Below are 15,281 nucleotides of genomic sequence, written 5' to 3'. Positions count from 1 at the left end.
TAACTGGGAAATGATAGTACTCATTGTTCTATACAACTAAAAATACATACAAAACTGGGCATAACGAAAGATTAACTCATCATTGAAGACACACAGTAGCTTAATTCACGGTAGCAGTCGTTGTATACATAAAAATACTTATACTTCAGATGGAAAAGAACTTTGAAAGTTGAAGAAACAAGCCAGTTTATATTAAAAAGTTGTTGGTTACGAATCATGGTATTAAAATTAGTAAAAAATATTGTCTCTTCTCATCAGAAGATTGTCAATATTAGAACTGCTTCTTCACTACAAATTGAAGACTAATTGACTAATAATAAAGAATCACAAAAGGATAGACTGAATAAAACAGAAAATCCAGGTAAAAGACGTGCTCAGAATTAAAACTTTTAAATGGCAAGGGGTAGTCACCTAGAAAAATTGATAAAAGAAGGACCACCCAATATCACACTGGTAACATAGAGGCGTAAAAAGACTAACTTTAAGGTAACTTAATCTTAGATGAAACAATATTAGAAAATAAGTAGGAACAAAATTGTATTAAATAGCATAACATTAATGGTCTAAGCATAAGCATTATGGTTCTAAAAGAATGAAGAATAAATGAGGAGCAGACTTACTAAATGCATTTTGTCCATTTTTCAAGATTTCCAACCAAAAAGGTGGCATTGCAAACTACAGACACAAAGTATATATGATGCCAGAAACGACGTGTTCAATACATTTTATCCCATTCGAATTAAATGGCGAAAATAGTTTAGACTTTCTATAGGCTCTATGTCCATTGGCGGTAGACAAACAAACAGAAGTATGTCCTTGTGTGTTGTGGACCTACCGCTGTTTGTTTGTCATTGCCAGATGAAGAGTTTTTTTTTGTACTACAACTCGTCTATTTTTTGAATAATACTACTTAAGGTGGCTACACACACTACTGCAAGCTTAACAAGAATACATGAACAATATTTTTGTACAAGCAAACTGTAGCGTCTGTAGAGAAAATTTGCGCAAGCATTTTAATTGTGCAAGCCGTTTGATGATTGACTGAATTTGAATCATGCAAGCTTGGACAAGCCATGCTTGCGCAAGCGAAACGGTACGTGTGTACCACATGTATTCAGCTTGTACAAATAATTAGTTCAGTCCGTAATCGTAAATGACTTGTACGTCCCGTCGCCATCATTTTTAGCGATCTGAAAGGGAACAATCGAGGATTATTGGAAGATTTTATTCGCGCATACGAAAATCAGTCGTGTCTTTGGGGAATTAAATCACCAGAATATCATGATAGGGTGAAGAAGGATGCAGCATACAAATTTTTTCTTAATAAGTATTGATTGACAGCCACGCCGTTAAGGATGCTGATATAAATGCCTTCAGGATTCCTTCTTCTTTTTCGCGAACATAGTTCTTCTTTTTCTTCGGGCTTCCTTCTTCTTTTTCGCGGCATAAACTGCAGCTTGTTCAAGCATGCATGTACCGTGTGGCGGCGAAGGTAAATTATGCATTGTACAAAAAGATTGTTCATGCATGCTTGTCAAGCTTGCAGTAGTGTGTGTAGCTACCTTTAAATATTGAATGAAACTATGGCTGGGGACCATGTAGTTGGGGATACGAACCGTGGTAGCAGAAAAATAAAGAAAAATTTCACGTCTAATTCCGCACAGCCAACAGTTTTTTTCAATTTTTGCAGATATCATCAAAACTAGAATTTTCACATGTAGGTGTACTATTTTTATGATTTTTTATCCATTTTCCAAGTATACTTGTTTTTCGGTAAGTTTCTTGCAACAAGCGTGGCAGTGTTTCTTTCTTTGTAAAATTTGAAAAAAATGGACAAAATAATAAAAAGCTGCGATGTTAACAAATAGAAAACATTGCCATTTTAAGATTTGTCTTTGTAATATAAAGAAAAATATCGTAAAAAAATATATTTCGAAACATTACAGAAAAAATAATTTCAAGTCAGACTGTTGGAACTTTTCAGTTATCAAGTCACCCATTACAGACAGTAAACTCGAATTTTTACGCACGTTGTAGACCAACAAAGGTAGTATCTCAGGGTGTTTCGAAAATAGGGGCTAGGTAGAAAAAGCAAAGTTCTCATACTATAGACCTTCTGGGTTCGTTACCTTTTTATAAAAGGTACACCCGAGCCGACGAGAAAGAATTTTTGATAAACGATTATTATCTGAGAGACTTCGAAGTTGAATGCCACATCTATTTGTCTAGGGTTCTAAAAAGGTAGTAAAGCAACTATCCTAAAAGGTAGGTAAAGTTCTGGTAGGTAATACTTCTTTTTTCCCCTTAAACGCATTTATTTTTTCAACTACACTGAAAAAAATTAGAAATAGGAAATAAACTTAATTTCTCATAGTTTTTGGACTATGTATTTTTTTAGATCTAATAACATTACAGCTTTGGAACACTGTAGGGGGTTTAGAGTTAATCTCTAGATTAAATGACATATTTTAGGTGGCTATCGATCTGTCCCACTGCGACCTTCTAGGTTTCATTCTTCAGTCCTATCCAAAAATCTAACATCTTGGAGATTGGACCCTCCATAATAGCTCTCTGTAAATGACTTAACATTGCCATTTGGCAGAGATAGACCTACCCAGAGCCGCGCATTTGCCAGGCTGTCGCACTGTCATAAAATGTGTTCTGTTGTTTCTTCTTCAAGTTGACGAAATCTGCACATATGGCTTCAATGTCCATCAATCCCATGACCTTTTAATGCCTACCAAGCTTACAATGCCCTAAGTATTGTAGTATTAATTATATCGCTTTGGTGTATTGTAGTGAATTAGTGTTTTATTTTACTCTTATTGTGATATATTTTTCATTTACTCGCATAAAGCCTAGCGCTATCGTAACTGTTTACACCTTCCTTTTATAGTCCAGGAAAATAGGCCTTCAAATACGTTTTCGAATTTTTGATATTAGTTACCTTGCAAGATCTAAAAACGAAAAGCGAAAGATTTTTTAAATTCACCCCCGAGAAGGGGTGAAATAAATAAGTAAAATGATTTTTTCGAAATTTCGAAGGAACGGTAAGGACTAGAATAAAAAAGTTCAAATAAATAGAGTATCCAATTTTACATAAAAATAGTATCTATACTTTTTTTGCTCAAATCAAAATTAACCGAGATAGGGTGGCTAGAAGCTAGGGGACAGCTTTTATTGATACATTTTATTCAAAGCCCTTACCGTTTCTCTGAAATTTGGAAAAATTTACTTATATAAATTTATAAAAATTATTTAAAATTTATAATTCTCCAAACAAATTGAATAAAAATGTTAAATATATCAATTTTTCAGCAACTTATATTTTTTTTTTAATTTCTACTATCATCCCCTAGCTTCTAGCCACCCTATCTCAGTAAATTTTGATCTGAACAAAAGAAAGTATAGAGATCATTTCTATGTAAAATTTGACACTCCACAATTTTAATTTGAACTTTTTTTTCTAGTTCTTACCGTTTCTCCGAAATTTCGAAAAAAATAACTTTTATTTCTTTATTTCACCCCTTCTCGGGGGTGAATTAAAAAAAATCACACTTAGTTTTGAGATATTTCAAAGTCACATACAGGGTGTCCCAGAAATAAGTGAAGTATTTTAAGGGGTGGTAGATCTCGATAAAAGAAACATATTTTTTCTTTATCGTTTTTCAAATAAGTCCAAAATAACGGGGAATTATTTTACTTTGAAAATTAAAAAAAAAAGATTTTTGCTAAAATTTGGAGAACCACTGGATTTTCTTTCTTGTTAATTTAATCTACTACCTATGTTGCCATATTATCAAGAAAAAAAGTTTTTAACTAAAAACCAATCAAGAAATTATGTTTTTTAGCTAAAAACTAAAAAAAATCCAAAAAAATTTTCAAAAAATTCCAAATTTTCCAAAAAAAAATTGCTAAAAAAACCTCATATGGGCGTGTTTCTGGGGTTGAACTATACTAGTTAAAATATTTGCACTTATTTTTGGGACACCCTGTATATCAAAAATTCAAGTTTTTACCAAAAATTCGTATTTAAAGGTCTATTTTCTTGGACTATTAAGTAATGCAAAGAACGAAAAAAATACACACCAAAACAAAGACTTCTATTAATGGAAACGAAAACCATAAAGGATTACAGCGTCGCGATGACACTGAAGATAAAAACAGTAAAAATAATCCGGCCAATGGGATGAGAGATCGCGGTGAGACGAAGGAAGACGCGGTGAAGAAGAAAAAAGCACAAGGCGACTAACTCACCAAAGCAGCGTTGAAAACCATTTTCGTTTATTTTTCCACGAAGCAGCGCTGGTAGGTCTCCAGAGAGAGGCCTGATGCTTGTTTCGAAAATGGTAAAAATAGATACTCTGCACTCTCACAACTCAACAACATAGGCGTAGGTGACAGCAGAGTATCTCTTTATTAAATAAAATCAACGTAGAAAGATACTCTGTCATTCATGGTTCAGTAATTTATGACATTATAATTTAAAACGACTGTATTCGGATTAAAACATCGTAATAGGTATAACTACCTCTTAAACCTCTTAGCACAGCCTATTAATAACCAGCCTGCCATGTTAGGTTTAAGAAGTCAGACTCTGAGCTCCATTGAATTTTCATTTAAGGAAAGTATCGAGACTGGTAGATGTAAGTGTAGATCAGAAGGGGAAGTGAATCAACATCATACAGTGTCAGAGCTTTGACAAAAGCCAGTATCTGAGACAGTTTTACGGAGGTTAGTTCTCAATCTCCGATATCAGTCCTGCCAAAGTTTATGACACAAATGGTTGTCGTCTCGGCGCACTCAGTGATGAGGTGTTCTGTTATTTCTTCTTTGACAAACTTCGAATTGATGGTTACTGAGTTGTCGCTTTTAATGCTGCTTAGCATGAGTTTCGAGAATAAAGCAAGTGAAAAGCGAATTCCCAAAGAACAAGAGGTGCTCTTGGTTGGAACTTCACCATGTCTAATGCTAATACCTTTAACAGTGATAACGAGAACTGACAAAAACTACTTGTTTTTTGTCTGAGCACTATATTTACAACACAATTTTAATATAGATGTCTGTCAAGAACATCTCGTTATATTTCCTATCACAAATAGAAAATATACTAAATATTATGTTTTCTCAATGAACAGTTCTTCAGATCTTAACTATTTATAATCAGTCACATGTCATATATTCATTACCTGGACAGATTATAGTTATGTACATGATTTTTAATTAAAGACGTAGACACATACGTCGTGATTTCACCCAATGTCATTTCAAAATTGTTGGTTAGTTCTTTATAAACGTAATCCTTGGTTATAATTTTCAGCCCTAGTCAACTTATCTAATATTATATATACTATCACTATATATATTATATATACTAATCATAAAAATTCTCTTATCTTTATTTTTCTCTTATTTTATTATGATATATTCTGCAAAATAAAACACTAAATCATCACAATACACCAAAACACTTTTACTTTTACACTTGACGCGCGTTTCGCTAACCATGTTAGCATCATCACCAGATGATTAAGACTTTACAAAACTTCAGTCTTGATCATCTGCTGATGATGCTAACATGGTTAGCGAAACGCGCATCCAGTGTAAAAGTAAAATGTTTCGGTTTATTGTGGCGATTTAGTGTTTTATTTTGCTGTGTAACACCAAAGGTTCCAACCCCCAACTGTAATGATATATTCTATTGCATAATCTATCTCCTTATTGTTTTTCTCTATTTGTTCAGTGCAATTTTTTTACTTCAGGTTATTTAGCGACCGGCCTGAAAATTAAAACTAAAAATTCGCTAAACTAATCACAATCATACATTTCAAAAAGTTTTAACAAGAAGCGTTTTAGATTTCATTTAGTTCTAATCTTGATATCTTCGTATCAGATTTGTAGGAATAAAAAGTTTGTCATACACAACAAAATTGTGAAACATTTGAAACTGTGATAATTAAAATACGTTACTACATCACTAGAAAATTAGCAATGAATTAGAAATATAAATACAAAAAAATCAGTTAAAAATTAAGTGTTAATAGTATGCATAATAATCAAAAATAAACTTCAATTTATACTGAAAATAATTATAGTAGATTTAAGTCTACAGTGAATATTTAAAGTTACTTAACACATTCCATATTAAGTCTAATTGTTTTTAGTAACAATCTTAGAAAAGGTTATAAATTCTAGGCTCCTACAAAATTATTCACAATGGTCATATTAATGTCACAAAAAAGGTTTTTCTTAATTTATCACAAAAAGTAATTTCTTCATAAAGAAACTAAAGTAAAAACAATAAAATATCACCAAGCTTAAAGATCACATCAGAAATATTCTTTCATAGTTATAAATTACTTCTTTGTGGTTAAAATTCCTCAACCGAATACACAATAAAATAAACGACAATATCTTGGTGCACTTATAAATAAAGAAGCTTCCTATAGGCCCCTATGCACGCCACTGTGGGAGGCCACTGAACTTATTTTAACCACCACATGCCTCCTGGCAGCTCTACAGTGCTTTGTCAGGCCCACATCCTCTATTCGATGACGAAATTGGAGCCGGCAGAAAGACATAGAATACGATCCGTATTTAACCTACAGGGAGATCAAATAAAGAACACCATTAAAGAAAGCTAAAACAAAGCAATTAAAGAACTGGATGTTTAAAGATGATCGTGTCTTCAAAATTGGAAAATTTGATGACTATCCTCAAGGATATCAGACATATTTTACAGTTAACTTTACTTTGTTTCAATTCCTAATAATTTGAAACCTCTTATATAAAAAACAATCAATTTTTGTAAAATTTTTAATATTTAGGGATCCCTTGTCAAAGTACTAGCGATAAAAGCCGAAAATAAAGCCCATATTATATGATATCTAACTTAACCATAAAACATTCATAGGTACTCCATCTAGATCTAGCCATAATTCATCTGCTTGTGTCTTTAAAATTAGAGATTACCATAACATATTTAGTTTTATTTCCTAATAATTTGACTTTTGATTGTCCAATTTTGGCGACTTGTTGTTTTAAGACACCCTAGATTGAAAAATATATATTCTTTTTGATACTTTTTAATACTTAGAGTCTCTCTCCTGTCAAAGGATGTCAAACGATTAGTCAGAAGATTTAAAAAATAACGATCATATGATATCTAACTTAACCATAAAAAGTGTCTTCACAATTTGATATGACTTTTAATAACTTGAAGATTTTAATTATCCAATTTTGTCGATTGGTTGATTTAAAACACCATAATATATCAAAAAATAAAAAGTTATATAAGCTTTACTTTGTTTAATATACTTAGGGATTCCAGGTCAAACGAAAAGCCACGACTATGGCATATTTTATAGCCTCGTTTATAGCTAACTTAAGCTTAGCTTATAACTTTTAATCATTACCAAAAATAGCGGAAAAACAAGGTTACAGTTGAGGGTTGGAACCTTTGGTGTTACAACAGCAAAATAAATTCACCACAATACACCAAAAAACTTTATTTTTGCACCAGCGGAGTTTTGACCATTATCAAAAACAGCTGAAAAGAAGGGTCCAAAAAATTAATTTTCTCAGAAAATCAAGGTATCTATGCCGTCAAAGGTGCATACATTCTGAAGAGATCTCCTGTCAAAGAACTAGCCAGAAAAAATGAAAAATAACTTTCAAATGATAACTAACTTGTAAAACATTAATACTGCATCCATATTTCATCTGCTTGTTTCTTCAAAACTACGAAATTTGACATGACTACTCTTACATACATCAAAAACATTTAACAGACAGATACCTAAATCCTGGAAACTTCCAAATTTCTGACAATCTAATCTCCTCAAATATCAAAGAGTAAACTCCGTTTGACTCACAGCGAATTGAAGTTTCCAACTTATGTACAGCGTCATGTCAAGAAACGTCTACAACTTCGAAGGAACTTAATGATTAGAAACTGACTCGAGTTAAAGTTTCCAGAGCAACGATCAAGTTAGTTTTAAACTGACCGAAACAGTGATACTTTTACAGTAAATTCCTCGCCTATAGGTATTTATTTCAGTTCCATAGCACGAAATTTGATGTCTTTCAAGACTAGAGAATTAAACAGTTTGTTAGTAGAAACATCTGTTAGCAAAATGGACAAAAAGTTTAAAAAACGATCATTTAAAATTTAAATTGACCATGAAACAATCATGCTTCAACAACAATAAAAAAATACAAAGTTGGCATGAAATAAATGACTAATTAATTTATACTACGCCTGATATTGAATCATCTGTATATACAATGGACAATTGCGTGAACTATGCAGTTAGAATGGATTACTCCCACAACATAATTACTATATTTTCTATATAATCTCCCACAAATACCTGCTATATTTTCTTAGTAATTAATTAAACCACTCTATAATTTGTAACATTGAATTTATTTGATATAAAAAAACTTAAAAAATCGACGTATTCTTATTATTAACCAAAGTTTTGAAATTTCATTAAAGAATTACGGAATATTTAACAATGAACCTAGGAGTAACGCAAGTTATTCATAAAATTGCATGATGCATCATCCTGCAATTTTCATTGAAGAAGGAAGTAACGAGGCATACATAGTTGAAAGTAATATTATTACTCAACTGATGCATAATAAAATGCTTTGTTGGCAAGGATTTAATATACCATCACTCAGTTACTAATTATTTACTTACTCTTCATTTTCAATATTTTTTTTTCAAAAAATAAGTATATTTTTTAAATGCTATATGTAAGCAACAAAAGTATCATCTTCATATAAAATATCCTTCCAAAATACAGAACTTTTTTCGTATTACATTACATTTTCAAATTCCAATTCGCGATACAGAATGATCCAATGATTTTTACTATCAGTATCAGTGTAAATTTTATATTTTATTATCCATTTTCCGTCGTACTATGAGACTTTTTTTAAATCTCAATTTATTCTAATGTCTCCATAATATTTGATAGAAAAACTTCAGTCATCTATGATTCCCGTATTCTTCAATGCAGACTGTAATATTCCATTTATCATCATTTATTTAAACAATTAATTCAGTTGGTTGAAATATCTCCTTGGAATTTAGGCCAAACATCCTTCTTTTGTTATCAATTTGGAAACCGAAGAAGAATTCAAAGATTAACAATAATATATATCTTGAAGTTTTATTAGTTCATATATAATACCAAGCGATAAACCAAATATGCTTGATTTGTGAAGGAATTTCTTGTTAAAAAATGATGATTAGATGTTAACTAAACATTTACATATATCATAACGGTAATTCCAACAGTTCTTCTTGATCTTCATTCCAAAATTTCAAAAACAACATTATATTTTCCCTGTTTTATTTCAAAATAGTTTCTTGTTTGAAAAACTTATAAAAAATATTATTAAACTTATTAAAATGGGCAATAAAAAACATTTTCTTTGCTATCAAAATCTTGGAGATCTCAAAGACACTCACATAAGTTAAAATTGCATTAGTTCTTATTTAGTAACCAAAATAGTGATAAACCAAAATGTGTTGTTATTATTCTCTGATTTCTGTTGTAACCCATCATCATATTTCAACAATGAATCATATTAGTCTGTGATATTTCCAAATGATCACATTTGTAATTGTAGCTTAAAAAATTCTTTGCTATTAAAATTGTGGAGTTCTTAGAGAGAATCAATGATGACAGTAAGACAAAATTTCCTTAATTCTGATTTAGAAACTTGCCAACAGTCAAATAGGAATTATTCGTTATAACTGATCATGAATTTTATTAAATTATTTTCCATTAAATTCGTTTTCTAACGGTTTTCCACGTTGGTTAGTGCAGAATTTCACAATGACAGTTCAGTTTATTCCAATCCCCAACAATTCCCATAACAGGAATCGAACATATACCCGTGTAAATGCGAGTTATTATTTCAACCCGAACAATAGCCAGTACGTATTTCACTGGCGAACAATAACACATTGTCTTAGGAACAACAATGCCAGCTAATAATATAAATATATTATTGTGGAACAAAAACAACAAAAAAAAAACAAATTCCGTCATCTTACAATAAAAAACCACCACCACCACCACCAAGAAAAGCTTTTTTAACCTTCCGCTACTCGCGCCTCTTTTTTTTTACTACGTAGGTATACGAGAAAAAATAATTTGGATGTCACATGAGTAATTATGAGTAGACATTGAAAAACTATATATTAATTGCCTGAATTTTCGGATTCAAAAACTGCTTTGGTCTTATTTGTTAAACCATTGTTTGTATGTAGGATGCAAGAAAACTGCCTACCGAAATTTCTTCTTTACGGTGAGTTTGTAGACGGTAAAAGTAAACCAAGGATATTTTCCATGAAAATTTGCATGCAGAATCAGTGGAAAGAAGCAGCGCTCAAAAGAACGCAATGGAGAAGAATTGTAAACTCAGTTAACAAAGACAACCAAAAAGCAAAGAGGCAACAAAGTATTGAGATTTTTGAATGTCAGTTGTGCGGAAGAGAGATAACATCACGTATCGGGCTTTTCAGTTACAGAAAAGCTCATGAAAGAAAACGCCTTCCGTAACCATCTTCTGATGCGTGTCAAATACTCGTCAGCGAGTAATAGCAGTAAGTAAGTAAGCCATTGTTGATGGATGATGATCATGATTTTATGATTTCTGGGACAAATTTAACACCTTCCTTTGCCAGTTATGGACCTTTTTTGCACATGTAACGTTTCAAGATAATGAACTTTAGTAGATTTTGTTAGTTCCTCGACATCCAAAAGAAGTTTTTCTTAAATATTGGTGACGTGATTGTTACTATCTGCTAGCACACTAATTTTGCCATTCCTGCACCAAAATATCTAATTAAAACAACCGTTTGGGGTATTAAACTACCCCGCGTGAGTACTGGAGGTTTAAGATGGGAATAATACACTTACGAATCATACGAGCAAAATTTCATCGTATCCCAATGTCCCACAAAGGCTCCTTTTAACGCTTGAAACAACTGTCCTAAGTTCTCTTTGTCTTCCCATGCACCATCCTCATTCGACCACATGGTTCCTTTTCTTCATTTTACCCCGGAAATGAACCACTCGAACAAGTCCTTCCGATCACTTTTAATCGCGCGCCGAATTCGAAAAAGACGCGCGAAAATTTTTTCAACGAACTTTTCGCCGCGGCGGCTGATTATTTTGTCAGATTGGGCAGGTTTTCGTCGAAATGGGGATTTTTCCTTGTTGGTTTCTGTGGGGAAATGATTGATGTACGCTGCTGGGATGGAGTGTAATGGCCGATGACGGTTGGATTGGATTGAATAAGGGGAGAGAATTGTGCGGCGCGAGTTTACGTCTCTACGCCAGCGGCTGAGCGTACTCAACTGAGCGGACCGCTGCCAGAAACCTCGGATCGTAGTCGCGTATTTCGATTTAACGTCGGCGGTGTTGTCGGGTCGTATATTTTATCGCAGACTGCGAGAGTTTGTGTATTAGTAATAAAGTTTTTTTGGTCTAGTAATCATTTTTTTTAACTATCATCATCATTTTCAGCTTATTTAACCATTTCCAATTATCGTGTAGTTTCCCTTACATACTCTCTTTGTAGTTGGGCCCATTGTTGTCTATTTTGGCTATGCGGGCTCAAGTTATCTCTGCTAATTTCCTAATATAATGGTTCTATCTCAGGTTCGGCCTTCTTCTAGGTCTTTTAATTCCTCGTAAGTATCATGCTGTAATTTTTATGGTCTGTTATTCGTGCTTCTTGCCAGGTGCCCTGCCCATTGCCAGGTGTCCTGCATATTGCCAATTGAGGGATTTGACTCTGTTGATGACATCTATTAGCAGGGTTTTTTGTCATATCCACTCTATTCTTTTACGGCCTCTCTTGGTTTCAACTATACAGCTTTGTATGTATGAGCTTGTACCGACTGATTAAATATATTTCGCACCTCCATCTCTCATTTATTTAAAAAAAGTTACCAAGAAAGTTACCTTAAACTAAATATCAAAATTGTAGGCTTTTATATGATTTTAAACAAGAATTTATGCAACTGGAATTAAAGAAAAGGGACTTCATCAGTTGATGCTACAACTGCAGTTAAAGTTGAAAATTGAAGAACACAATTGGGGTTGGAACCTTTAGTGTTACAACAGCAAAATAAAACACTAATCAGTCTTAACCAACTGCTGAAGTAAAGTGTTTTGGTGTATTGTGGTGAATTAGCGTTTTAAGTTGCTTTTGGATATTGAAACAAGAATTTATAAGAAATCTTCAGGTAGTGCAAAAGTATATCGAACGGTCTTTGCTTGGAATATCAGAAAGGTCATAAGTAACCGCCAGAGAGGCCATATAAGGCCATAGAGAGGTCAGAAGTGACTAGAGTGGATAAAACAGAGAATCCAGATAAACCGTGTAGTCTACAGAATTAAAACCCTAAGTTAGCAGTGGAAGCATAAAGAAGCAAAATAACACCAATTGTTTAAAGCTAATTTAACAAACTGTAAAAAGTAGAATATGATGATGATGACAATAAGGATCATATACTTTTCTGACATAAGGATCATAAATCAACACTATTTTGTAAATTATCAATAATTTTCATTCTGTGCCATAATTCTAAGTAAAACAAATAATAATTAGGCCAATACAGGCCCTTCTCATCGACTTATTTTTATATACAACTCTTAAACATCCTACAGAATGCATCCTGCGCCAGACGACCTGGCAACATCGCCGGCGACGCTGCTGCTATTCCTGCCCCTCTGACGCGACGTCGCGCCGTTGCCACATCGACGCCGTGGAGCGCTCGAGATATCTAATTGATTTTTTAACGGGGTTTGTGTGATATCGGCTTTAAAGGAATATAACGAAACAAATTATGGCGCCCGCGAGGTAAACGATCGAACTGTAAATATTATGGTGTTTTAGACGTGGATGATGGCGGTGGTGCAGCCGGATCGGTGCAACAACAAATAAACATACCCTATGATCAAAAAGTTTTATAATTAGAGTGCGCGTTAGAACTACATTTACATATATGTAGATTTAGCTGAAATGGTGAAGACCTATATGATTTCCATAACAGCTGTCTATACGTTCCTTGGAGGTGAAATATATTTAATATACCTAATCTTTAATACTTAAAAGAGTTCGTTGTTTTAAACTTTTATTTTTTTGCATCAAAAAACATATCGTTCTTTAATATCAAAATTTTAGATACCTCAAAGACACTCAAATATTCACATAAGCTAAAATTGCATTAGTTCTGTTTTAGTAACTAGTTTTAAACCGAAATGTGTTTTATTATCCTCTGATTTGTGTCCAATCAGATTTATAATTAGAGTGGTTTTAACCGAAATGGTGAAGATCTATATGATTTCCACACATAACAGTTGTCCTGGCATATTTCCTTGGATCTTAATCACTTTTAATATGATTTTCAATACTTAATAACAAGTAAATGTCATTAGGAATTAAAAAAAAGTCTAGTTAAATCAAATCTGAAACTCTTAATTCAAAATTTAACATAATCTAATGATAAGTGTATCAGAACCACAAAAATTATGAAAAAAAAAAGTTAAAATGTTCTCATTATAGTTAGTTTCTTTTAATTTTTATTATTCTTGAATATTGTCATTCTGTCACATTGTCACCAATTTAACCAGCGCAAAAAGATTGCATTCTTTAGATCTTTTATCATTTTTCTGTCATTAAATATCTTCTTTGATAGAAAAGTTAGTTATACTCTATGATCTCTAGGGACTTCAGTTAATGTTAGAATTCAACATTTTAATTTTTTTTTGTTTCTGACAATAGTGCCGAGATAAACATATTAGTGTCTTTGTTGGTTCCCAGTTCCCACTAACATTTTACATAAAATAAGGAGGCATTCCATAGCTCTCTATTTTAATTAGATGAAAAACAAAATTAAAAAAATGTATATTACAATAAATAATACCCAAAAGCCTTTCTAAAATGATATTGCCACGCATCGTGGGAAAAAATAATGAATCCTTTGCGACGAAGCCTCTAAAGTTGTCTAACGATTATTTCCATTGAGTCAAAATTAGTCACGAGTTTAGACGGTAGAAATTACCTTTTATATAGTTCAGATAGTTATTTCTTTCGTTAATAAAACAGATATTCTATAAATAATAGGAAAATGATAGAATTAACAAGCAAAATATGAAATATACGAGAATTTAACGAGAGTTCTTAAGAATCAACTCAAAACTATTTATTTTCAATTTTATTAAAGGTGAGTGATTAGTCCTACTGCTATCGTATTAAGTAGAGTGGTATTATTTGGGTATGTTGTATACAGGGTGTATAAACATCTCGCCCAATTGCAGTATTGGACTGTATGTCTTTAAAACCCGACTATTCTGAAATAAAACATTCTCTAAAACTAGTATCTAAAAGTGAAAATATAAACATGTCGGTCTTTAGACGTTTCAGAAAGACCAGAATCAATAACAATAATCTAGATCTACATATTAAACTGCCTGGTAAATATATTTATGGAACCATTTGTATAAAAAAAACAATTACTTTTTAAAAATCAATCGTCTCCTGAATAATTTTTTGCACTTCTCCATTTAGAGCCTGTAAATTATCGGTGATATTAAATCAAAGTCCTAACGGAGCTTAAAAAAATATAACAATTTGACCATATGGTTTGGTCAGGACTGAATCTGGCAACAACGTACCGAGAAACAGTGCCTTTATGACCTCTATGCTCTGTCTATAAAAGTATCGGATGGGCCGTAGGATCAATAATATTAACCCGAGGGAGATACAAGAATATAAATCTACTATTGTTGCAACGCAGCTTAGTAAAACAATGCACAATGATGTGGTTTAGACAGAACTAAACCTGGCAACATTGTAAAGAGAAGCAGTGCCTTTACGACCGGTCCTCTCTCTATAAAAAGTATGTGATGGGCCTTAGGACGAGGAAAAGGGTCTGTGCCTCGTCGTCGTAGGCAACGAGAGGCAAACAGGGCCTGAAGGTATCCCGAGGACGGCTGACGAGGGTCTATAGTTTTCGTGACAAAAAGACGAGCAGAGGAGATTTTGCGATGCGATGCCGAGTTGGAGACCTAGAAATGGAATAAACCCTAAAAGGGATTTTGTGTACCTTGAAAAGGTTTGATTTGTGCGTAGGAGTGTGTGTTAAGGAACACCTCAGATAAAAATAAAATATAATATTCTCGCAAATACATTTATGTAATGTGTCACAGCTCCTAGAATTAAAAGAATTGATCAAAATATGTAGT

General features: G+C 32.8%; 1 protein-coding gene across 3 annotated transcripts in view; it reads right to left on the bottom strand.

Moving 5' to 3' along the window:
- LOC115884223 (protein gustavus) overlaps positions 1–15,281 on the bottom strand; it is a 245,167-nt gene that overhangs the window by 50,831 nt on the left and 179,055 nt on the right. The window contains exon 1 of one of the 3 annotated variants that reach the window (XM_030902729.1): positions 10,944–11,393. The exons of the other annotated variants lie outside the window; for them this stretch is intronic. Within the exon in view, the coding sequence (XP_030758589.1) occupies positions 10,944–11,062 (119 nt within the window). The 5' untranslated portion in view covers positions 11,063–11,393. Of the gene's footprint in view, positions 1–10,943; positions 11,394–15,281 lie in introns of those variants that run through there. 3 annotated transcript variants of the gene reach the window in all.

The sequence above is a fragment of the Sitophilus oryzae genome, unplaced genomic scaffold, assembly GCF_002938485.1.
Source record: "Sitophilus oryzae breed Bouriz unplaced genomic scaffold, Soryzae_2.0 scaffold_213_pilon_pilon, whole genome shotgun sequence".
NCBI lineage: Eukaryota > Metazoa > Arthropoda > Insecta > Coleoptera > Curculionidae > Sitophilus > Sitophilus oryzae.
The sequence above is the reverse complement of the archived record's forward strand: the minus strand, read 5'-3'. Positions and strand labels throughout refer to the sequence as shown.